The sequence below is a fragment of the Xiphophorus maculatus genome, chromosome 9 (genome assembly GCF_002775205.1).
Source record: "Xiphophorus maculatus strain JP 163 A chromosome 9, X_maculatus-5.0-male, whole genome shotgun sequence".
Taxonomy (NCBI): Eukaryota; Metazoa; Chordata; class Actinopteri; order Cyprinodontiformes; family Poeciliidae; genus Xiphophorus; species Xiphophorus maculatus.
In genome coordinates, this window is record NC_036451.1 from 27,672,462 (window position 1) to 27,699,015 (window position 26,554).

Sequence of the window (26,554 nt, forward strand, 5' to 3'; positions counted from 1 at the left end):
ATGATTCATGGCCCTGAGAAACTTGACTGCTTTTAAGTATCCTTTTCTTTTTTTTTTTTTTTTTTTTTGAAGAGATCTGAGAACATTTTGGTGAAGATATTTTTTAAAACCCAAATTCCACAGTTGCTTTTTTCTTTTTAAAAGAGCAAAAACAAGGAAGAATCTGCGTTTTTGGCTGACCCTCCTCCAAACTCACTTCCTTTTCACATCTTCCTGCCTTCTTCTCTCCCTTTAACCTTCCCTCTCTCACTTCACATCTGGAAGGGGTTCTACTGCAGATCTGTGACTCCTCGCCTGCTATGGGACAGCCTCAGCTTGGACCAGATATCACGCTTCGGTTCTTTTCAGCAAATGTTGGTCAGAGGGGGTAAAGTAGCGTAGTAACTCTGCTGCATGATTTGCGGTTGGCTGTTATGTAGGACAGAGCTTGCACTGAGTTTCCAGAGTCAAGGTAATTCATTTATGCATGACAGTTCTGCCTTCTGGTATGTGTTAAGACAATCCAGTCAGCTAAATATGAGCAGAGCCTCTTCATAACCTCTGCTTTGCTCAGAAATGGCATGAAAACAGACCAAAGTCATAAAAGTACTGAGCATCTCTATTTTGTACTTTAAGCCCATAAATGACAACTTTTAGCAGGATATTGGTGTTCTCTTAGAGATGGCTTTAAACTTCTCTATGACCCTTGGTTGCTATGATGTTTTTATGAAGTCGTCTGTGTGCACTAAGTGCTCGCTGCGCTGAGTCTACTCTAGCCCATGTTTTTAAGCTGTTTCTATTAGTTCTTACCCTGCGACAGCCTGAAAAGGTTCCTTTGATGGACAGCTTTTAGAAGCTTGCCTTGAGAGCTGCTCTGAGTGCATAACAGTGGTATCTCTGTCAGAATCAGAGAACGTAATGAAGCAGTTTTTTTTTTTGAACGAAAGCTCAAGAAAGAATAAATTACAGCAATATGTTGCTGTAGAAGTTTGCACACACCTTGCTTAAGACTTCAAATCTCAGAAAATCACTGGTGCAATTAGAAAAAACAGAGCAAAAGCCCTAACATGTCATGCTTTTGTTTCTTTAAATTAGACTTTACATTTGGGTGTTGACCTTCTGCTACTGGTGGAAATGTGCTCATAATGTTTATTTTTATGTGTTGGTGATCAATATCCAGACAGATTTGAAGTGAAATATTTTAAATCAAACAGGTTTATATCCAGGTCGTATCTGTGAGAATTTGCTTCGTTATAAATTTCTTCAGTTTTTTCTGTGATGTCACACTCAAGTGTTTCAGGTAATCAGGTCTTACTTTCAGACAAAGATAACATGAGTAAATACAAAAAAACCCTTGCAAGTGATGATTTTGTCTCTTAAAATCCATCCAAATGAACCCGTCACTATGTGAGAAGTATTCAGAATGCCTGCTAAATGAAGAAACAGCTGTGAATAACCGTATTTCTTTTTGAAACTGAGTTCAGTTTGACCAGCACCGCTAATGCTATAGAATCAAGGAATTTTTAAAATAGAAACCTGCCTGATAACATGAAGTAGGTTTACCTGAAGCCAACAGTCGACACTCGGTCATGTAGATGCTGGACGTTTGTATTCGCACACACCTTTCACACACGGCACAGATTGCCTTTGAACACCATTTGACCTTCAGTCTACGCCACACTGGCGTCTCCACTCTGTTCCTGCATCCTCCATTTTGCTATAACTAAACAGCCACACCATTCTGCAGACTGGCTCCTCTGTGAACAACTGCCTTGGAATTTTCTTCCAAGAGTTTTTGGCCATTTAACAGTCATTATAATAGGTATTTTGTGATGACAAATTACCTACTATCACTGCGTTTGATAAATGCTACTCAAAAGTATTAATGTCAACTGTAGATACAAAACCAGATGGTGGAAGCAGACAAGTTGAAGCGAAATATCAACACTGCCATCCAAGTGCATTTCTGCATAAATACAAACTTCTGACCAGTCATATAAAACATTGCACTGAGCTCTGTGAGAGTGAGAGGAAGACTGCTCCCTGAAGGAAGATGCCATTTTCATCATGCGCCTACATTTTGAAGCTTTGGACGAAGCATGTCAGAGCCTTTAAGGTCTATACAAGCTCTGCAAGACCAGAGACATTTGTTTTCTCTCCCAGGGCTACAAGTAAGAAACAGCACTCTTCTATTACTGCAGCCCTGGTTTGGGCTGCAGGATCTCCTTCATCCAGTTTTGAATGGAGATCTCAAAGCAGACAGTCATGTACTGAGGATCAAAGTCAAGAGCTTACTAATTCTTTGATTGCTCTTTTTTGCGTGGTCTCCAACAACTATGGAGTAATTAGTCAGAAATATCAAGTGGGTGTGGCAAGAACCTTTGAGCACTTCCTGAAAGTTCTTCACTTGTTTCTTTTGAGGTATGAGATATCCAATCAAAAAGATTTCTGTTATTTTGTTTTTGCCACCTCAAGTACAGCTGCCTTCTCCTTGACTAATAATAACATCATTTAAAACCCGAGAACGGATTGGCTAGTTTGCCAGATCGTTAGGAAATGCAGACCTTTCACTGCTTGGAAGACTTTCATTTCTGTAGTTTGTACCTAAAAACCCAAAGATGAACAATTTTGATTTCTTGCTGGAGCATCCATTTAAAAGCCCCAGCTCAAAGGAGAATTATTGAACTAAATATTGTTTGAATGATTCCTGAGGGAATTCCAAGGAAAACTCTATTGATCAAAAAGAAAACACAAAAGCTTTAATAACATTTTCCAATCATCTTGAAGATCTCTGACATTAGGAAAAAATATTCTGATGAGTAATAAGATAGGAATTAAACATTTTGGATTGTGTGCGTCATGATCAAATCCTGTGAGAAAATTCTGAAGATGAATGTCCAGTTTGTAACCTTAAGCTCAATAACCCACTGACGTGCATATACTGCTTTGCTTCATGAAATATGCAGCACAGAGTCCAACTACAAATGAAGGAAAAAAAGAAGGTTCTGAAGTGATGTAGTCAAAGTTCAGATGTAAAAATGTTTGATATCCTGTGGCATAATAGTAAACAGGTAATGCTCAAAAACATTCTGATCTTCCTTCCAATGTTGCTGAGTTAGCAGAGTGTGTCAAATTTCCTCCACAGTGAAAAAAATACTAATTGTCAGTTTTTGTGAATGCCTGGTGGCAGTTGTTGCTGCCAAGAGTGGCACAAACAGATATTAGGTTTCGGGGGTCTCACATAGTCTCACATAGAGTCTGGTAGGTTTGGATAGCTATTTTCCATTGAAGAAGAAAAACATTTGGGACTGATATTGTATTTACTCATATTATCTTTGTCTGATATTTCAATTTCTTCAATGAGCTGAAACAAAACAGAAAAACAGAAAACTGATTGCTGCTTTTTCGTTGAACAGTGGAGATAACTGTTGCTGTGTATTTGCTTGTGCAACAGGACATATCAACAGTAGACATGGACTTTCCAAAGCATTCCATCCTGCAGGCCTTCAGTGTGATGCTCTTGGTGTGGATGCTGGTACGTTGCCAGACCCCAGTGGAACCTGAGGAAGAAGAAGAGGAAGAGGCAGTAAAGGAAGCTGACACTGCAACACTGGTAACAGCTGAATGCCCTTCAGAATGCAGCTGCACAACAGACGGAACAGTGGACTGTGCAGGAGTTGACCTGACAGAGTTCCCCGAAGAGCTGCCTAATAAGATCCGTCGACTTTCTCTACAGGTCCCACACACACACAATTGTGTTTTTGTGCCTTGTGGGGACTTTACATTGACTTACATTCATTTTCTACAGCCTAACCCTTTCCCTACCCCTAACCCTATTCTTAACCGTAACCCTATTATATCTATCAAACACCTAACCCATAAACGCAATTTCCCCTTATGGGGACCAGGATTTGTCCCCACAAGAAGCAGTGGTCACCACGACCCCACAATGTCGACAGAAATATGTTTCCACAAGGACATAAAAATCTGGTTCAGACGCACACACACAAATTTGTATTTCTACCCATATTGTGACTTTGCATTAACTTCCATTTATTTTAGTAAGTATATTATGCCTAATCCAGACAATTTCCCATGACTCTAATCCTAACCTTAACCTAATTCACACCTTACTTCTAAACCCTCATGCTAAATGTAAACAAAAGGGTCCTTTGTATTAGGACCAGCATTTGGTCCTAATACAATGTTTGGTCCCCATAAGGCTTATCTGTCTTCAAAAGATCCATAAATACTGCTAAACAAGTAGTCACACACACGCACGCCCACCCACCCACCCACACACACACACACACACACACACACACACACACACACACACACACACACACACACACACACACACACACACACACATTTCTCATCAATTTCAGCAGTACACCTACCTATTCATAATACGAAATTATTGCTCAGAACACAAAGTGCTGAACTTTAGTCTGCCTTTGTAAATGTTGCATATTTTTTTCCCTGATGGCAGAACAACAAAATCAAGGAAATAACAGTGGAGCACATTTCCCATCTGCATCAGCTCGAGACTCTCAACCTCCAAAACAACTGGCTCACCACAGAGGGTAAACACAGTAACCAAGTCTCAACACTATGCTGGAACTCTGTGTTCACTGGGGAGGGAAACTGCAGACATGGTTCCAAGGCCATTTTAGAAGCAGAGTGGAAAGTTTTATCAGTGCAGCTTTGTTTGTAGGTTGGCTGATTGAAGTAAATATCTTCAATATGCACCTGTCAGTAGCAGAGGAATTGCTGCTATTTCACTTGTTGCCTGGTTCAGCGGTCTGTCCCAACGTGTGTTTAATTCCAGCAAATAGTCACATACAAGAAATAGATGGCAATGGATGGAGACGAAAGAATTCATTTTTAATTTTTGACAGAAAGGTTTCTGAAGTGTTGTTTAAATGACATGGAGTCACATGATCAACAGCCGACTTCTAGTGAAAATGACAAAGAAGACGACAGGAAGCAGCAAGAGGATGAGTTTTTTTTTTGTTGACTTTTTTGTGTGGGACAGAAAAACAAAAAGACGCTGGCTCTCCACAGAGGGTAAATACAGCAACCAAGTCTCAACAGTGCAGAATCTCTGTGTTCACTGGGGAGCCCTATGTGAGCTCTCACAGCATCACACAGTTCATAAAAAGTTCTGTGTCATTCAAACATGTTGAATCCATAGCTCTTCTGTAAAACCCATGGCAACAATTTCCCCAAAAAGCCGCATGCGTAGCTGCTCCCAAGTAGGCGGGGCTTGTTGCTCCAATGCCTGAATAAGATGCTAATTTCTCCACTGATTGGCTGATATAGGATGAGTGCCAGCACCGTGGCTGAATTATGAATATATCTCATGTAGCTGTTTACAATCTGTGCAGCCATGATTTTTAATGACTTATTGCATGAACAAGCTTATTCACCTGTGATTTTATTTTTCATTTGTTATTTAATGGAGACACTACAATTGCAAAAGTGTGTTTTAACTGAATATAGACAAAGTTTTGCACACATTTGTAGAGTGAAAGACAGCACACACAATTATACTTTTACTTAAGGAATATTTATCGTCTTTAATGATCTTAATACACCTGTTTTTTGGACTGTGGGTGAAAGAGTACCTGGAAAGAACTCATGCATTCATGGGGAGAATGTTCAAATTCCATACAAAGTCCTCGACCAGGATTTATCAAGCCAACTCTATTTTTATTTACTTAAAAAATAACAATGACAAAAGTGCTGAACTAAAAAGAATTCATAAAATAAACTAATAGAACCCATGAATTTCATAAGGCAGATCTGACATGCATTAGAAACACATGTAATGATCAAAAGTAGAAATAAAATACAAGTAAAAGTAACACAGAAACTTTTACTTGTTTTTCATATCTGTTATTCACTCATAACAGATATGATTGAATAATGAAAATATTAAAATGTAATAGGACTTGCTGGCAACTGTTTTTTCTCAGTGTAGAACACCATATGAAATATTGCTTGTAAAAGATATGAGAGCTCCGTCGCTCAAGAGTTGTTGTTCAGGTCAAAGAAAAAAGTTCTGCCAGAATCAATGACTTTTATAGCCAACGACAGAAGATTCACCTAAACATCTTCTCTAGTTTTACAAAACTACGTACATCCCTTGAGAATAACCTTCAGGGATGACCAGGTAAAGTTTATTCAATGAAAGAATAAACTTTTGTAGAAAGTTTTGTGAATTAAGACAATAAAATGTAGATTAGTAATGTAATGTGAGAGGATGTAATAAAATTTCTAACTCTCAATCCACATTAGATAGTTGACTGTGCCACTCTAGAGAGCACAAACTGCCATCAAGCCTTGGCGATAACTGAGTCTTTCAGATCACTGAGTCAACGTCAACTCACTCTTCTCTGGATAATTGTATTAATTCAGCTGCAATAAAGGGTTTGATGCATGGATGGTGTGTTTATGGTCATGCCACAGCAATTTGATTAGATTTATGTACAGACTTTTAACTGCCAATCCAAATGATATGATTTGGTAACATTTGAAAAGCTCAGATCTGGACTTGTTTTTGCACTTTGAATCACTGTCCTGCTGTAAACCCCAAGTGTGCTTTGATCAAGAGAGGAATATTCTCTTTCAGAGTTTTCTCATAGAGAGAAAACGTCAGAATCCCATCAAAAGGTCAAAAAGAATGAAAGCAGCCACAGACCATCCTATTACAGCTGTCATGTTTGACTCTCAGTACAATGTCCTTTTTCTATAATGTTGTGCTAGGTTTAATCTAGATGTTACATAGTGCACACATGGCAAAAATTGTGCATCGTTTGACCATTCCACAGAATGGTTTCCCTGTAGTCTCTGGGATCTTTGAAATGTGGTTTTGTCTTTGTTTTTGGTCAGCAGTGGATTTGGCATTGGAACCCTTTCCAGGCCATTTTAACACCATCTCTGCTTTTAAAGTTCTTTTGAGACCTTGGAGTAAGTTTGATCTACCAGACAATCCAGGGATGGTTCACCACTGTTCTGTGTTTTCTCTGTTTGTGGATAACGGCTCTCACTGTGGTTCACTGGAGTCTGAACGCTCTACAAACGGGGTTGTAACGCTTTCCGGTCAGATAGACATCAGGGACTTTGTTTCTCATCGGATATCAATTTTATTTTAAATAGGATTTTATGTGTTGTTTTTTCAGATCTTTTAGCCTACTTCATGTTGTTAGGCAGGTTCTTTTTAAGGGATTTGTTAATTCCACTGACAGGAAGGCGTGGCAAGGGGAACAGAACTAAACAAATGTGGTTAATCACAGTTAATCAGTTATTTAAAAAATACATCTTCATGTATTGTCAGGGTGGTTTGGGTAGGATTTTTCCTCTAATGAATGAAATCATCTTGAATGCTATATTTTCTATTTAGCTTTATCTGATTTTGAAATTTTGTGATCTGAAACATCTAGGTTTGACCGAAAAACTTGCATGCATGTGACATCATGATTTCATAGGCAGGATTAAGTATTAAAACAGCTTTGATCTCCAGGTCTTTTTCTCTATGGCCCAATTTCAAAGCGATAAATTACAAAGTCAAACTTTTTTTTAAGTCATGTTGGATATATAATTTTATAACAGCTGAAGTTGATACAGTTACTTGATTGTGCTATAAAATGGCACCAGGTACCACCACCCCTTTGGGACAATGCAATGACAGGCAGGCATATTAATTCACATTTTTGTCTATTTTTCAGGCCTTGAAGATGAAGGCTTTGAAATGCTTGAAGAGCTGGCTTATTTGTACCTGGCTAACAACAAGGTGAGTCATACGCAAGAATCTAAAATGTACAAAATTATCACACTGCACAATGGCACGATTGTTTCTTTGCCTTCAAAACATCTTGTCTATTTTGTTGTGAAAGACACAACAAAATAGTGTGTTTTAGCTGGTCAAAGCTAAAAATGCTACTGACCTTTCACTCAGTAGCAATGAGTGCTACTGAGGACCGGATTGGACAAGGCGAGTGAGAGAGAAAGGATGGGCAGATTTGTGTGTCCAAAGGGTCAAACAGAAAAACAGAATGCAGGAAGAATAGAGGATTTTTAAGTGCTCACTAAGCTTCAAAGACATCCCGTGTTACTTTAATACATAAACCGTGTTATTAAGGAGAAAGCTCTAAATGAATGTGTAATCTCAAAAATGCTTCTCTGCTTTTTATATTCATTTGACAGATTTTAGCATTTGAAAGCCTTATATTATTGAAGAGATACATCTTTTCTTTTTAACTATGATGACACTCAGAAAGAAAAACGTGTATGTTATATAGATTTACTGCACATAGAGTGAGATATTTTAAGCCTTTAATTCTTGGAATTTTGATAATTACAGGTTACAAATAGTGTTAAACCAAGATTCAGTTTTTCTTCTCAAAAAATGTAAATATCTTCCAAAAAGTTAAGTATTGGAAACTGTATCCAAGCGATTTATAAAAAAAATTGAGTGGAAGGAAAACACCTGCAAAGGTTTCCTGAGCCTCTAAATGGTCTCTCACTCTGGGTCAGTTGGCTCCACAATCATGAGTTAAACTGCCGACTGGACAGATGTACAGAAGACAAACATGGACACTTTTCACAAGGAAGGCAAGGAAGGGAAGCCACAAAAGGTTAATACTAATTATTCTGATTGTTCACAAAGTGCTGTATCCAATCATTTTCATAGAAAATTGAGTGGAAGGAAAAGATGTGGTAGGAAATGGTCCATCCATGAATTTCATCCAGGAATGTCATGGCAACAGGTCTGTAGTTGTTAATGCCTGATTACTGAGTTTTCTTTGGTACCTGAACCAGGCAGGATGTCTTCCACAACAACAGAACCTTCTGTTTGGTCAGGCTGAGGATGAGGAGATGTTGCAGAATCCCACAGAGGCCTTCAGGACTCTGGGGCTCACACCATCCAGACCTGCTGCCTTGCTCCGGATCAGTCTCTCCAGCTGCCTCTTCACCTGACTTCTATATACAGAAAAGTGGGAGGGGAAGCAAAGGGAGCAGCAGCAGCTCCTGATTTGGTTGAAGACAAACTTGTGGAAGTAGAAGAGTCAATGACTGAGGTAGAAAATAAAACATCTCAGATTTTACAGGAAAGCTGTGGGTCAGAGGAGGGTGGGATGCCTGTCTGGTTGGGGACAGGAGAGGAGAATGTGAACTTTTCAGAAACCTGACATTTCTGTTTTATAGATAGTATGTAATAATCTAACTTTCTATGCAAAAAATTAGAAAATTTAGACAAAACTGGAGTTTCTTTTTCTTGAAAAATCTGCTAAATGAAACCATTTTACATATCACGTGCTTTGAGGCATACATCATCAGAGTAATTAATTGCTTAGGGGCAACAACATTTTGATTGCTGATATAATTTGATGAGAGGCCTCAGAGCTCAGAGGCTTTTGGGTAATCTGGGCTGTGATTTAGATCAGAAAAATAGAAAAGGAGATGTGGAAAGAGACTTTTGGCTTCAGACGTAAGACATTAGGGAAGGTGGAGAACGCATAAGTAGTTGGAGCTTTAATATCATTGCAGGAATGAAACTAGGAGATTATGATCCATGCTGGAAATGTGAAAGGACCAATGGAAGGGTCATTATATTATATAATATGCAACACTTGTTTTCAGAAACTGCATGTCTCTTGCCATCATCAATCAGAATTTGATTCAGGATGAATTCTTGGAGAGTAAATGCACTCTGGATGGAACTGGAAGAATTTTCACCGTAATCTATGGATTAACCTTATATTTTAATTATGCTAATAATGTTTGAAGCACCTCTTTTCTTATTTTTTGTTCTTCTCCCTGTTCAAGTCTTGTTTGTTGCAGTTCTGTTTTTAGATTCCTAAAGTCGCTCTCTACATTTAAACTGAGACGACCTCTTTCACTCCCTCTACTAATACCAGTAGAGGCCTCTTGTACATTTGGAAGGAAGATCTAACAACAAACAATTTACAGTTCTTTGTCTCCAACAGCTTAGCCAGAATAAGGCAGCCTCAGAAAAAGCGGCTAATGGCCAGTTGTGACAATACATGTAAACCACATAGAGAAAACTAAAAAGAAATCACAATATTTCATCCGGGAGGGTCTCAGAGTAGAGCCGCTGCTCCTTCACATCGACAGGAGCCAGTTGAGGTGGCTCGGGCATCTGGTCAGGATGCCTCCTGGACGCCTCCCTGGTGAGGTGTTCCGGGCACGTCCCACCGGGAGGAGGCCCCGGGGACCCAGGACACGCTGGAGGGACTATGTCTCTCGGCTGGCCTGGGAACGCCTCGGGATTCCCCCGGAGGAGCTGGAAGAAGTGGCTGGGGAGAGGGAAGTCTGGGCCTCCCTTCTGAAGCTGCTACCCCCGCGACCCGACCTCGGATAAGCGGAAGAAGATGGATGGATGGATGGATGAATATTTCATTCATTCTCTGATGTGCTTGTAGCTCTCCTCTGCACCAAGAGTCCTGCCGCCATCTTTGGTCAGCGCTGATTTTGCTGCTAATCAGCTCTCCAGGATCTACCCATACACATTTGGTCATAAACCAAAACTAAGGTACCGACATGTCTTATGTGTGATTATACCTCTTTTTATTTCAGGTACAGTTAGTAGAACATATCCTGTGTGTGTATCATGACTCCATAGGTCTGTGTATCTCCATAACAACAAGCTGACAGATGAAGGACTTCCCGATAATATGTTCAATGCTTCTGACACGCTGGAGATCCTCACCATATCCAGCAACTTCCTGAGGGTCGTTCCCAGCAATCTGCCGTCCAGTCTTCTCCGACTTCATCTGAAGGTCTCACACATGCAGCAACAACAATGATATTTGGACACAAGCGATTACAATAACACACGTTATTTATTCCTCCATAAGGTTTTCCTCTTCAGCGATGCTGAAGTAAGAGGAAAAACTTTTTCAACAGATAAGTACGGTAGTGGTTTTATCATGCTGTGTTGGTGTTTTACTGCAGGAGGGACTGGTGCACTTCATTAAATATCACTGTGAGAAAAGAACATTATGTAAAAATACTGAAGCAGCGTTACAAGACTTGAGCCAGGATGTTAAGCCTTGAGCACAAACGAGTCTTCCAGATGGACAAAGTTCATTAAGGACAACAATGTTAATGTTTTGAACTGACCATCAAAAACCTCTGATATTTGTTCCATAGACGTTTGCAGAACTAAAAGAGAGCAAACTTACAAACCTGATTAAGATAAACCAGAAGAAATGGGTCAAAATTCAAAAATTGTTGTGAGAAGCTGGTGGTGGGAAACCGAAGGAGCATAAAAATTACTAAGAAAATTATACTTCTCGTTATTTAGAACATTTGCAAATAAAAATAATTTTGGCAATCTTAATTGATGCTTCTAGACAGATTTAATATCAGACAGTAAGAAAACTGCTTGTGTCTACTTACATAATGTATGTAGAAGTATGTTCTTAGTGTGAGCCAGCTGGGGTTCATGTTTCTCTAAAGCAGCTGGACAAGAATATTCTATGACCAACACAGTAAATAAAATGCAGAACAAGACACGTAAAAACCCAGGACTCCATCTCAGTCAAACCATATCCTGAAGTCATGTCTGGAGCCACTTCTTGTTTCCTGCCACTACGCCGTCTCCTTCCTGTCATAAAGTGCGGGTGGTGTTGGTGGTGAGGCAGATGCAGCGGACCCAGGTTAGATGAATTATGATGATGTTTAATTATAAATAAGTCCAGCAACAAGCAGCAGGCACAAGGAAACACTGACGAAACATAGACGTAACAATGATGAACATTGACGAATAATTGACGAGGACCCGACGAGGAACAAGGAACACAGGTGGAGTTAAATACACGGGAGGGTAATCACAGAACGAGACACACCTGGGAACAATCAAGGGGAGGACAGGACAACGAAGAGACTCAAGGACACAAAACACTCTAAATGAACACAGAAAACACAGATCCTGACAGTACCCCCCCCTCAAGGGCGGCTACCAGACGCCCACAAAACAAAAACACAACAAGGGTGGGTGGAGGGGCGCCGGACGGCGGGCCAGAGTCCAAAATAACACAAAACAACCCACCGTTGTGGGCGGAAACACAGGGAGGGCCAAGAGTCCAAAAACAACAAAAAACTACCCACAGGGTGGGCGGAGGCAAAGGAGGCGGGAACCACGGAGGCGGTCTGGCGGTCGTCCGCGGCGCTGGAGGCGGGAACCACAGAGGCGGGAACCACGGAGGCGGTCCGGCGGCCGTCCGCGGCGCTGGAGGCGGGAACCACGGAGGCGGTCCGGCGGCCGTCCGCGGCGCTGGAGGCGGGAACCACGGAGGCGGTCCGGCGGCCGTCCGCGGCGCTGGAGGCGGGAACCCCGGAGGCGGGACCCCAGGAGGCGGTCCAGCGGCCGTCCGCGGCCCTGGAGGTGGTGATGATGAGCCCCGGGGGCCGCCCACAGACGGCAACGACGAGCTCCCCGAGGCAGGGTCTCTGGTGGAGAACATGGGGTCTCGGTCGGAGCACAGGGGGTCTCGGTCGGAGCACAGGGGGTCTCGGTCTCGGACGGAACACTGGGGTTCTCGGTCTCGGACGGAACACTGGGGGTCTCGGTCTCGGATGGAACGCAGAGGGTCAGGGTCTCGGGTGGAACGCAGGGGGTCTGGGTCTCGGTAGGAACGCAGGGAGTCTCTGGAGGAATACAGGGAATCGGGGTCTCAGGAGGAACACAGAGGGTCTGGGTCTCAGGAGGAACACAGAGGGTCAGGGTCTCAGGAGGAACGCAGAGGGTCAGAGTCGGAATGCAGGGAGTCTCTGGAGGAACACAGGGAGTCGGGGTCTCAGGAGTCGGGGTCTCAGGAGGAACACAGAGGGTCTGGGTCTCAGGAGGAACACAGAGGGTCTGGGTCTCAGGAGGAACACAGAGGGTCAGGGTCTCAGGAGGAACGCAGAGGGTCAGAGTCGGAATGCAGGGAGTCTCGGAAGGAACGCTGGGGGTCTGGGTCTCGGAAGGAACGCTGGGGGTCTGGGTCTCAGAAGGAACACTGGGAGTCTCGGAAGGAACACTGGGAGTCTCGGAAGGAACACTGGGAGTCTCGGAAGGAACACTGGGAGTCTCGGAATGTGCGCCGGCTGGAACGCCGGCTGATTCGGCCTCGGGTGCGCCGGCTGGAACGCCGGCTGATTCGGCCTCGGGTGCGCCGGCTGGAACGCCGGCTGATTCGGCCTCGGGTGCGCCGGCTGGAACGCCGGCTGATTCGGCCTCGGGTGCGCCGGCTGGAACGCCGGCTGATTCGGCCTCGGGTGCGCCGGCTGGAACGCCGGCTGATTCGGCCTCGGGTGCGCCGGCTGGAATGCCGGCTGATTCGGCCTCGGGTGCGCCGGCTGGAACGCCGGCTGATTCGGCCTCGGGTGCGCCGGCTGGAGGTGAGCCGGAGCGGAGCCTCGGGGCCGGCTGCGGGGGCGAGCCGGAGCGGAGCCTTGGAACCGGCTGCGGGGGCGAGCCGCAGCGAAGCCTTGGAAACGGCTGCGGGGGCGAGCCGCAGCGAAGCCTTGGAAACGGCTGCGGGGGCGAGCCGCAGCGAAGCCTTGGAAACGGCTGCGGGGGCGTGCCGCAGCGAAGCCTTGGAAACGGCTGCGGGGGCGAGCTGCAGCGGAGCCTGGGAACCGGCTGCGGGGGCGAGCCGGAGCGGAGCCTGGGAACCGGCAGCGGAGGTGACGGATCCGGAAGGCGACGAGGGGCCGGGTCTGCCGGCGGCTCACGTCGCCGTCTCCGGGCTGACAGCGGAGGTGACGGATCCGGAAGGCGACGAGGGGCCGGGTCCGCCGGCGGCTCACGTCGCTGTCTCCGGGCTGACCGTGGAGGTGGCGGCTCCGGAAAGCGACGAGGGGCCGGGTCTGCCGGCGGCTCACGTCGCTGTCTCCGGGCAGACAGCGGAGGTGGCGGCTCCGGAAAGCGACGAGGGGCCGGCTCCACCGGCGGCTCAGGTCGCTGGCTTCCCGGACGGAGGTATCGACGGGGGCCATATCCGGGGGGTGCTAACACCAGCCTTGTTCCCCGGAAAAGCTCCCGCTGCAGGTCGGCGAGAGCCTCCGCCAGCTCCCTGTCCTCCCTGCCGGACCTCCGCCACGGGCCGCTCTGCCCTTTAGGCGGTAACCTCACTCCAGCTGGGTCCATCATAGCAGCCTCGCCTTTCGGTCTGGTCGGGTCCTTCTGTCATAAAGTGCGGGTGGTGTTGGTGGTGAGGCAGATGCAGCGGACCCAGGTTAGATGAATTATGATGATGTTTAATTATAAATAAGTCCAGCAACAAGCAGCAGGCACAAGGAAACACTGACGAAACATAGACGTAACAATGATGAACATTGACGAATAATTGACGAGGACCCGACGAGGAACAAGGAACACAGGTGGAGTTAAATACACGGGAGGGTAATCACAGAACGAGACACACCTGGGAACAATCAAGGGGAGGACAGGACAACGAAGAGACTCAAGGACACAAAACACTCTAAATGAACACAGAAAACACAGATCCTGACACTTCCATTATTGTTCTTCGTCATCTTCTTGAACTCTTCTTCTTTATCTTGTTCCTTTTCTGCTCATTTCCTTGTGTTGCATGTTAACAGATCACATTCCTTCCGCTTCTCTTAAAATCTTGAATATCTTTCCTGATGAAGCCACCAGGTGTTTCCCATCAGTGAATATTTCACCAGATTAATACGTCAGATTAAAGACGTACGATGACATATTTTAGTCTGTTTTTTTTCACATTCTAAAAATCTGACAGTTTTATCTTGGTCCTGTAGACTTTTTAGATCCAGAGTTAATCTGTGCTTAGGCTTTTATGTAAACACCAGGTAGTAATCATTCACTCTGACTGTGTTTTAGAGACATCTGTTCAACAAGCCTAAACGGAATTAGGGAAAAATGCCTGTAAATATGCAGCAGATGTTTCCTGGAATAATTTTAAAAACAGAAAAGAACCTGAAATGTTTGAAACTGGATACAAAGAGAAAGATTTAATAAATTCTGATGATTTTCTTTCATATTTCGCTTATTTATTATTATTACTGTTTTATTTGTTGTAAGTTCAAATGCTTTGGACCCTTTGAGACATTTTACCTAAAAACAAAAGGATATGATAAAGATATAAGGTCTGGAGGGAAATCTTCTTGCATGTTCCTGCATGATCTGGTGGGGTCGTCATGGTGAGACACAGTAGTGATGCAAACTGGAAAAACTTTACTTGCCGAGTACTTGAGCCTGGCAGGATCATGACTGACTTCACACCAAAAGAGTTTTAGTTCATTTGCCCCAATCCAGCCACTCTCTGCTAAAAGGTTGTGGAGAGCATATCATTTTATTCATAAAAAAATATTTCCTTTTTGCTACAGAGTAACAGGCTGGAGAAAATCCCAACAGGGGCCTTTGAGGATTTGCGCAACCTTCGAGAACTTTATCTCCAGAACAACCTCCTCACCAATGATGGGATGGACAACGAGACTTTCAGGTGCGCTTAACATTTTAGTCACAAAACAAAACAATTTAAATATTTCACTCTGTATTTTCATAACTAAAATAAAGAACACAAAAGTGTCTCACATCACACAAATAGATCATACCTCAAAATTTACACAACTAACAAGTCCACAGCATTCTAAGACAGAGTCTGTACTGTGAATGGTTTGTTAACATGATCATCAGATCTCAGATCTCCCTAAATGAGCAGCACTGCTGGGAAAAAGACTTTACCTGATCAAAAAAGAACCAATCCGCTTGTAAAATCATAACCACCAGCTGCAGATATTTAATATTTTGGTCAACTTTTATCTTCGTTCTATAGAACAAGGATTTAACAAACTGTGTAGTTTCTTAATGTTTCTTCCACTGACACCATAAACACCATAGAATCGAAGTATTCAACTTAAGCAGACTCACCACTTGGTCGTCTGAATGGTAGTTGGTAGTTAACTGCCAGTACATCTAGCTAATGCTGGAGAGGTAACTGAAGTCTCCTGGTATACATCATCCCTTGATCCTACTTGGACAAAATGTTTTTTTATTACTATTTTCAACTCCTAATGTGCAGGAAACTTATTTCAAGCATCTTTAAATGCAAACCTTGGAATTTGCTCTGTAGCTGTTAAACAGCTAGGAGTCACAAAGAACATAAAGTGTTAAATTACAGAGTGCAGAATCAAAAACATGATTTCCCTCCTCTTCTATTTCCTCAGCCAGCTGAGTAGCCTCGAGTATCTTGACTTGTCAAATAACAACCTGAGCGTTGTTCCTATGGGTTTGCCTCGCAACCTGGTGCTGCTGCACCTGGAGAAGAACGCCATCCGCAGCATTCCTGGAGACGCGCTCATCTCTGTGCGGAACATTGAATACCTGCTACTTCACAATAACAAGCTGCGCTCCCGCTCTATACACCCAATGGCCTTCCAGGTACTTTAAGGAAAAGTTGACATATACTGGATGCTACTCATATACTGTATGTGTAATGGCAGTGCATATCCTCAGACGCACTGCATAGCAACAGTGCTCTTCATTCATTTGAATTGCATTTTTCTCCTAGGGCTTGAAGAAGCTGCACACACTTCATTTGTATAATAACTTGCTGGAACGAGTTCCCAGAGGCTTACCTCGGCGAGCCAAGACTCTCATGCTGCTCCACAACTTTGTTTCTGAAATTGGCCGCAATGACCTGTCCTTGCTGTATACCCTGACTGAGCTCAATCTCAGCTACAACAAACTGACCAACACCAAGATTCACCGCGACGCCTTCAGAAAGCTGCGCATACTGGAAACTCTGGACCTGTCTGGAAATGCCCTTCATGCCATTCCACTGGGCCTTCCGCACAGTCTGAAGGTTCTGGAGATCAAGAACAACCAGCTCAGTGCTATACCATATGGAGCCCTGGCAGGAATGCAGAAGCTACAGAAGTTGATCCTCAGTGACAACAAACTTAAACTCAACTCAGCCTACCAAGGAGCTTGGATGGAGCTCAGTGCTCTCACAGTGAGTGACCTGCAGAGATACTGGTCAGATTATGCTTAGTAACAAGTCTAGTAACCCCAGTCTAGTACCTTAACATAGAAGGTTAAAACCTACAGTAGATTACTTTTATTTACATTATTTGTTTTAAATGAGACTGTGAAAAAAAATCTGTGAAAACATTGAGCTCCATTGCCTCCTTCCTGTGGTCAGATCTGCAGAGATATACCGCTCAGGAACCTAGCAATCAGAATCATGCTCGTGTATGCACTACTCACACCCTTTTTTCTGCTATGCTACCGCTAGTTGCCCTCAACAGAGCCTGCCGTGAATGCTAGGCTAGTTAGCATAGCCACCGATGATGGCAGATAAACTGTTTTTCAGTAACAGTAAGTTGCTTCTCCGTCATTAGCACACTGAGGAGCGCGTACACAAGCTTAATTCACAGTACTAATACCTTCCTCCTGGCTCTGATTGGTTGTTTTTGACTTTACTTAGCAGTAGGACCACAGGGACAAGGTAGAGGAACTTGATTCTTTTTCACAGATCATCTGTCTTATGATATACTGTCACAGCATACTGACAGGTGTACAAAATATGCAAAAACATTTTTATAAAAGTTACATACTTCAAGTGTGACAAAATACAAAAAATAAATAAATTTTTACGGATCCATCCACCCACCCACATGTGATAGTAGTATATGAGTAACATTAATTTCTTTTGCTATGTTCCTTTTTGATGATATATATTATTATCATTATTATTTTAGACACTAGACCTTTCTGGTAACCAGCTAACACACATCCCATCAGACCTTCCTGAGTCTCTGGAGTATCTTTACCTGCAAAGCAACCGGATCTCCAGTGTTCCTGCTTCAGCGTTTGAAGGCACTCCAAACATTAAAGGCATCTTCCTTCGGTAAGAGACGCACAAACATCCTTAACCTGAAACATGGCCACATCTGCATGCTTCAAAAAGTATTAAAAACCTAATATCTGCACTAATGTTCTCATCCCCTGGTCTATTTGTTCAACTATGATCTAAACTTATGGATATTTCTGCTGGCAGGTCATTGGTGCTTTCTGCTTTGTGAATTATAAACTGAGATAGAGCAGATAGTGAATGCAATCCACTATCTGCTTACAAATAAGTTATTTGTCAACTTACAAATAATTCAACACTTTTTTGTAAGATCTACAACATTCAGCGTTTACATTTGGGACCATTTTCCTTTCTGGAGCTGTTTTTGGTTTTAGTGTTAATAAAATGAGATTTTTCCTCACAGGAACGACCTTCTGTGTGCGCCGTTCTGTTGCAAATCAAAAGAAAGCACTATCTGCTGCGCATTCGGACTTAGCTTCATTTTGTAGAGTACCGCAACACAGGATCTAATCTCTCCAACTCCACTAACTTGAGTGCATTCAGCAAATGTTCCACTTTGGTTTATTCCACGTACTGCGGGCTTACCGCCACAAGCCCTGCAGCTGAAAGCAGCGGTCAGACAAGAGTTAAGAGGGTTTGAACATGTGCTTTCAAGGTATTTGTTCTGGTTTGGTTTCAGTGTGACCTTAACCTTGTTGCTTTATAGCTACGCTTACGAGCTTTGACCCCTTCCGGGATGCAGGTTTGTCATTATTATCATAACAGCCGCTGCTCCATTTCTCTCCGCTTGCTTCCCTCAGCAGTGTTTAGTACTGTTGCAGTACTAAACACATAGTCTGTTTCAACTGGAGTGTTTGCAGCAGGAGGGAAATGGAAATAAAGATTGTAACGTCACAGAAATCACTTGGTGATGGATGATTAAACTCATGGATAGGCTGTGTAATCAGTTTCTACACATGCAAGTAAATGGAATGGATCTCAGACATTCCTTAAAAATACTCTGAGGTAACTAAAGCCAACACTTTGGTGAGTAAATGGTGCAGAACAACTAAAACTAGTTTTGCTCAACAGTTGTAAGAGATGCTCACAATTTGCACCCTTCCAAACTCACTCTGGACCAGCATCACCAGACAGATCTGTAAATTTAAGTTCATCTGCTAAGTGAATCCTAAAGCCTTCAGCTTCAGTAGACGAAGTGCCAATTTCACAAACTAAACCGTCCCTCCTGTTTTTCGTTCCAAGGTTTAACCGGCTGTCGGTGGACTCTGTAGACGAGAGCTCCTTCGCCCACCTCGTCAACTTGCAGGTGCTGGACTTTGGGACGGGAAACACAGAGCTGTCCTCAAAAACAGATGAGAAAGAAGTTGGAGAGGTGATGGAGCAGGAAACATAGAGCACCGGGCTGCATGTTTCAGAAAACAGAACAGGCTCTTAAATGGGACGGAACCTGTGTATTGTTTTTTTTTTTTTTTTATCTCCATCTTTAAATCATGCTGAGATGCAGAGCCACATATTTCTGGTGCAGGATACCGGATGGAAGTTCATTTTGTTCAAACTGAACTTTAAAATTTGCTTTTGATTGTTCATATGTAATCTTTATCTTTAAAGAAAAACTATAAAAAGAAAAGAAAGAAGGAATCTATCATATATGCATCTGAACACCAACCTGGAAAGAAACATGAAAAAGGACAAAGTCACTTCCAGTTTTCCTCTTCATTTTTATGTCATTTTGAAAATGGCTGCCCTATCAGCAATATTACCAATGCAATCTACTTGGATTTGTTGAAGCAAATATAGCAACCAAAGCACTCATTTTGTTATTAAAACCACAAAAACATTTGAATCAAACATAGAAATCAGGGACATAATTCCATGTTACTGTTCCTGGATATTTATAGGCCAACACAAGCCTAACAAAATTTGTTTTTATGTTATTATTCAGCAACGTAACAAAATCCAAAGGTTTTAAGTTATTTTAAGCCAGAGTAGTAATAAAAAAACAACTACAGAGTAAGATTTTTGTGGTTGAGCAGCAGCCGACCTGAAATGGACTTATAGACTTGATCTTTTAAAGACTGGTGGACTTTCTCCCAGTCAAACGTTGTGTGATCATAAAGTATGACAAATGTTCTCAGTATGTCCACAGGTTCAACTTTCCTATTTGTAAGCCAGAACATTTGATTTGCAAGACCCAGTGGATCAGGGATGTAAGTGTACACACACTCTGCGTTGAAGTCCTGGTTTGATATGGGTTTAGTAAAGAAGGAAAAAAATGACACCAAATGCTAAATATTACTACACGTAGGCATAAAGTAACCTTCAAAAACAGACATGGAGAACCCCTCCTGCTCTTCTAAGGAAAATGGTTTTGCTCAACAAGTAAAGATGGTTTATTTACTAATGATTTCTCTTTAACATTCTAAGCATTTAAACAATTTTCATCCAAATTAATCTCAACAGTGCCCTACAGACTGTCTCAAACAAAAAATTTAAAACTGAACAGTATCTAATTTTCTAAAGAAATAGTCAAATAAATTACTAATTAAGATAAGGTTAGCTTGTCAAACCTTGTCTTAGTGAAAAACAAAAGGAAACATGGAACTGAAAAATTTGAGTCCAAAAATACTTTCATGATGCCACTTCAAAACAGCATGGCTTCCTGGATGTCATCATGAATTATTATCAGTAGATCTTGCACTGCTATGGCGTGGCGTTCTTTAGATTTCTTCTCCATCTGCACATTTTCTTTGGCTGCTATTGACAGAAAACAATCAAAACTGTGCACATACATCCTGGTGGCTGCCTTTAAAAGAAATATTCTTCAGCTGATTGTATGCCCCAGTCAATATTTTATTACATTGCAATATAAAATAAATTTATCTAGATAAAATGTCTTCGTTTTCCAACGAGAAATGGCAAAAAGGTAAATGGACATATTGGATATGTTTCGGCATCTTTATGCTCAAACTAAGCTGTGTAATCCTTCCATCCGTCCATCCATTTTTTAACAACATTGTCCCTAATGGGGTCGGGAGGGCTGCTGGTGCCTATCTCCAGCTACGTTCCGGGTGAGAGGTGGGTTCACCCTGGACAGGTCGCCAGTCTGTCGCAGGGCAACACAGAGACAGACATGACAAACAATCATGCACACACACACTCACACCTAGGGAGAATTTAGAGAGACCAATTAATATAGCAGTCATGTTTTTGGACTGTGGGAGGAAGCCGGAGTACCCGGAGAGAACCCACGCATGCACAGGGAGAACATGCAAACTCCGTGCAGAAAGACCCCGGGGCGGGAATCGAACCCAGGACCTTCTTGCTGTAAGGCAACAGTGGTACCAACTGCACCACTGTGCAGCCAAAGCTAACCCATCAAAGTTAATCACATTTATCATTTTAATTCCAGATACAATTAAAATGATGAATGATCAGACTTATGCCTCATACATAACCTGGAAAACATTTAGATTTCAGCACTGATCTGAAGCCAGAACCTCTTTAATGTTACACTAAATACAACCAATGACTTACTCCTGTGTAGAAATAAATAATGAGCTATGCATGTTCTTATTACTTTCTGTATTATGCTGTATTTTTGGATGCAATACTTCAATCAAAAGAAAAAAAAAACCCCTTATCAATATAGCTGAGGAAGAAGTTCCTGCTACTCTTCCTTTACACCCAGCCTGTTTTCCACCAAGATATCAAATATTTCTTATCAAATTAAAATGCTTAACTAACATATAACCTTCATCATGTTGCTATGAACACAGACACTTGCACATATTGTAGCCTTGTATCGTCACATAGAGTATTACAGTCATTCAAAAAAGCAATAAATCATTGAAAACGCTGAAAAAGAAATTGCTGTCTGTTTCCTTAGAGTCAGCAGAATCTTCTGGATAACATCGCTGCAGCTTGTCCTACAAACTGAAAGTTGTTTGACGTACAATCATTTGGTCTCAATATGCACCAAGTGCCACAGTGCTCCATATTGGGGGGGTTGTGTATGGCTGAAAGAAGGCACAGATGAATGTCAACATCACAGAAGTTAGATAACTTGATGAGGAAAACTGAAACTGTGAAATCTACTGTTGGTCATAAGACTGAAAACCTGAAAGCAGTTCGACCTTATGTGTGAGACAATCACTGAAATCTTTCATGTAGGAGAGTAATTTTCTGCTGTTTCAAGGCAAACTTCTCAAGCATTCCCTGTAATAACACCAATCATCTCCAATACATAGACACTGTCAACAGCGACTGAACGGTAGATGCCTACATTTCTAACTTAGTGAAATTGCTTTTCCATGAAAAACAACAGTCAGTAATTTTTGTAGAAATATTTTCTAAGAGATTTCATACGCTGTTCTGACAAAGGTTTAGTTGGAGCTTCAGTATTTGTACATACTGTATTTAATGTACTAAAGAATAACATCAAAAACTGTGACATGTGTTTCTTTAAAGAAAAGCATGTCACATCAATGAACAGTTTGGCACAGAAATGTTTGTCTTTGTTTGAAAAACATTCACACACTAATGGTACCAAGCTACCTACTAGTAGCCACAGCGGCCCTGGGCCAGTCTGATAGAGGAGAGGCTGCCAGGCACCGGCCCCACCGGGCCCTCTGACCAACACCAGCACAAACTAACAGCATGAAAAACTGGAGATTACAACATCACAATCTCAAAGATCATGCAGCAAAAACCTTGATCTCCACTGCACTACAAGCATCTGGCTGGGAGATCTGGCATTGTGGACTAACTGCAGACGATGGAGAGTCGACTGATCCAGGTCATAATATGAGTTGCAGTAGTCCAATCTAGAGGTAACAAATTAATGTAAAAGATTTTCAAGATTTTTAGGAAGAATGTAAGATTTATCTTTGGTAATTTGGTGATACAAGAAAATCCTGACTACTGTGGACACTTTCTGACATTTCAAGGAACTACCTAACAACACTCAGAGACTCCTGACAGTGGAGGAGCGATGGACTGCTAAGGGAGCCAAGGAAATCAGTTTGCCTAGGAAGGTGTGATCGTCAAACACAATAACTTTGGTTTTGTTGTCATACCTAATAAGGTAAAGACTGTCGTCTGTAAGCCTTTTGGGTTGTTTGAATTTAACAGAATGCTATTTGGACCTCGCAATGCCCCCAACACGTTTCAGTCACTAATGGAGCAAATGTTTGGGTCTCAATATTGTCGGTCTCTGTTATACTTGGATGACCTTGAGGTTCTCTCTTCCTCAGTTGCTGAACGTTTGCATCGTCTGGAAACTGTGATGAAGCCACCTGAAACAAGAGGGACTAAAAGAGAGGCTCAAAAAAAGTGGATTCTTCAGGAAAGACATAAAATACCTAGTCTTGGTTATTTCCAGTCAGTCCATGGACTTAATTAAAATCTCTACTGTAAAGAATGAATCTTGTCCAACCAGTGGCCCAGAGCTGCAGTCCTTTCTGGGGTTTGTCAGCTACTACAGATTATTTATTGAAGGCTTTGCAAAATTGGCAGCCAAGAGCTAATAGCTGATGAAATGCAGAAGATTTAGGGTTGTCAGTGGCAACGGCAGTTAGGTTACCATTGGTCAGATGATTGTGAACAAGGCTTTGAAGAGATGCAAGTCAGGCTGGTTGGCACACCCGTTCTATTCTCTTACCACAGACTATACTTTGTGTTTGTACCACTGATCACTTGATTCACTTAATATAAACAGAGCAAGGTTGTTTTTTTGTCTCTGTCTTTCTTGCATAATCTACGTTCCATATGTTTGACTGTTAATTTCTATGCTTGGTTCTTGGCCTTCAGAAACTTTTGTGCATATGAAAAGAATGATGCAGTGGAGTGAAAGCAGTCTGTGTAGGCCTGACTTTATTGTAAGTGTTTCTGTTTTTTATGTGAATTGGATATTAGCCATTAGCCATATGCACAACCCTGCTGTAGAGGCCCATCACATTCTGCCCTGATTTGTATGAAATGAATGTTCGGACATAGCAGCTGAAACTATGAATATGCCAGTCTGATAAACGTTGAGAGCATTGTTTTCACCACTCTAGCAGATCCACTGATCAAAAGGAAAAGAGTGGTCCACTGATTGACTTTTTCTTTTTTCCTTTCTGAAACAGCCTTGGCTGTGGACATAATCAATCCTTAATATTGGCGAAACACAGGCAGCAACTCAAATAAACAGGCACAAAAAATATATAGACAAGAGTTAGGAGTTTATTTGTGCTGTAAGAGTCTTATTTATCTTAACAGTTTTGAGACTTGGACTGTTCATTAGACAAAACAAGTGAAAGTATTATTATTATACTGGGTGTAAATGTGTGTGTTTTTTTCAGATTAATCAATGAGATCAGCCAACACGTCAACTCCTGTAAACAAAATGACTTTTCTGTCTCTATGATGTAAGTAGCAAGCAAAAAAAACAAAAACAAAACCTTTTTGTTAAGATAGCATTTGATTAATGTTAGTCCCAAACCTTGATTGCCATGGTTGGCTTTCCGTCCAGCCTTGCACACTTGACATTGCTCCTTTTTCACCACCTCATTTCTGGAAACATTTCTTTCTCCAAATTTTTTCATGCTTATCTTCGGCAACTTCGTTGGATGTTGTATTGTTACAGGGAGGCTGGGTAATTGTGAAAGGTGGCTGGAAATGTTCAACGTTAATAGTTTGTTGAAGAAATATCAAAAAGGTCAAATCCAAATAAAGTCCCAAGTCTTTTGCTTTGATCAAGTTTAGCCAAAAGTCATTAAATTTGTGTCTTTTTTCTTCATATCGGTTGAAACATACAAAACAAAATCACTTCAGTTCCCATCCTTATCAGCCAAGGATCATACGAAGGCAAAACCGTTTAAGTTTACCTTTTCATCACCAAGCTTGAATGTATGTCCTTTTGCATGGATGTGGTTCTGTAAACCATCCGTGAAAGTCAGAATTTTTCCTGCAACTGACAGAAGCAGACAAAGTGTGTAATCAATCTGACGAACGCTCAAGAAAAAACTGGTCAAGGAGTTGAGCATTAAGGTGCCACAGAAGATTAAAAGTTTGTTATGGAGGAAAAAGTTGTCGTTTGAGAACTTGGTTTTGGATTCTAGTACCAAGATGTCAAGTGAAAGTAACAGACTTTTGTGTGTCAGTATTTCTGACACTCAACATTATTCACTGCAGTTCCAGGTGAGGAACAACTTATCGTACACACACTTGAGTACACACACATAGACTCTACAGAATCCTTCTTTTGGTGCATTTTTCAGACAAGTGACTGGACTATCTTAACTGAATATACAATTGCATCAGTCAATATCTGACTCTGGGGCAGAGACATGTTACCTCACAATGTGCTCCAACCAGTCATTGTAATTTTCTTTACTTCATTGTATTGTAAACATGTTTTCACTATGTGAGCGGGAACGTCCCGTCGCTAAGGAATCTGTAAATTGAGAGGAACAAGAAGCGACGTCTTGTTTGAGCATGAAAACCAGTCCTGGGTCAGAAAAACAATGCTTAAACATAGTGGCAATGGAGAGAAACGGCATTGCAGTCCTCTTCCTCGCAATGAAGAAATGACAATAAGAGGTTTTTAAAACCCGACAGAGTCTGAATTAAAAAACAAAACAAAACAAAAACTATCACAGCTGGAAAACAAACTCCATTCATCACACACAGCGTGTAATTTGGGTGAAACTTATGTCAATTTATTTTCAACTAAACCATATCGGTGCCGGTGGACTAGAAGTTTTCTCCACATAAAAACTTTCCAGCCAATTTTTCCATGTTTTCCAAGGTCTGACTCTGGCCAGTGTCTACTGCTCACAAATTCTGACCTTTAAGTAAAAGTACAACTTATGTCATTTCTTTTGGTGTGACCAGTGCTGCAGTATACAACAAGCTGGGTAGCTGGTTAGACAGACAGATTGCTAGCTAGCTGGATAGCTAGATAGACAGATAGGTAGATAGATAGATTTTGGTACCGCAGGATATAAAATACAATATTGATGCCTTTACCAGTTTCCTTTGCTTCTGGGCATCCATCTGTCCAAATACACTAATGTCAAATGAAATTGCACTCAGAGGCTATACATTGGTCTCAAGGCCATTCATGTCAATAGTGCAGTGTTGTTTGCTCTTCTTCAGATATCTTGGAGGAATTGGAGGTTTCTTTTTGTCTGAAATCTGCTGAACACCTTCCTCAAGCTGCATTAGTCGAGCAACATCAGGCGGGATGAGCTTGTGTTTGACTCCTGAGGAAGGCGGTCGAACGTTCCCATTGTTGTTGTGGCAGTTCATTGTGGGTGGGGGATTCACTGGGATTTTAGCCTCACAGACCAGAGGTACCTGTGGACAGAACATAAAAAAAGTACTTACAAAAGACAAAACAAACAAACAAACAAAACCAAAAAACAGCTTTTGGTTCTTTTCGCTTTGATTAAACACCTCCAGAGAATTTAATGAAGTGAAAATAAAAATCCAACTGAAAAAAGTAACATTTTAAGCTGAAACTTTAAAAGCAAATTCAGCCATCAATTCTCAATAGAAATGTGATCACAAATGATCAGACTTTGACCGAATCATTGTTTGTTGAAGGATGTTTGACAAATAATTATGCTTTGCAAGTTTAAAAATGTGATTTTGATCCATGTTTAAAAAAACAACACAGAATGTTTTTTCTCAATGAATGGTTTTAAACA

The 26,554-nt window shown here is 41.9% G+C and overlaps 2 protein-coding genes across 2 annotated transcripts in view; one reads left to right on the forward strand and one right to left on the reverse strand.

The window, feature by feature from the left end:
* The first annotated feature begins 226 nt into the window (after positions 1-226).
* podn (podocan) lies at positions 227-19,669 on the forward strand. Its single transcript, XM_023338895.1, has 11 exons — positions 227-451; positions 3,434-3,715; positions 4,475-4,568; positions 7,716-7,780; positions 10,434-10,543; positions 10,634-10,790; positions 15,373-15,488; positions 16,213-16,426; positions 16,557-17,000; positions 17,749-17,897; positions 19,104-19,669. The coding sequence occupies exons 2-11, from the start codon at positions 3,452-3,454 to the stop codon at positions 19,252-19,254; spliced, it is 1,764 nt and encodes a 587-aa protein (XP_023194663.1). The 5' UTR covers positions 227-451; positions 3,434-3,451; the 3' UTR covers positions 19,255-19,669.
* Positions 19,670-21,147: 1,478 nt separating this feature from the next.
* The window catches only part of LOC102237992 (excitatory amino acid transporter 5-like), a 44,536-nt gene continuing 39,129 nt past the window's right edge, over positions 21,148-26,554 (reverse strand). The window contains exon 11 of the mRNA XM_023339091.1: positions 21,148-26,201. Coding sequence (XP_023194859.1) covers positions 25,941-26,201 — 261 coding nt within the window. The 3' untranslated portion in view covers positions 21,148-25,940. The remainder of the gene's footprint in view (positions 26,202-26,554) is intronic.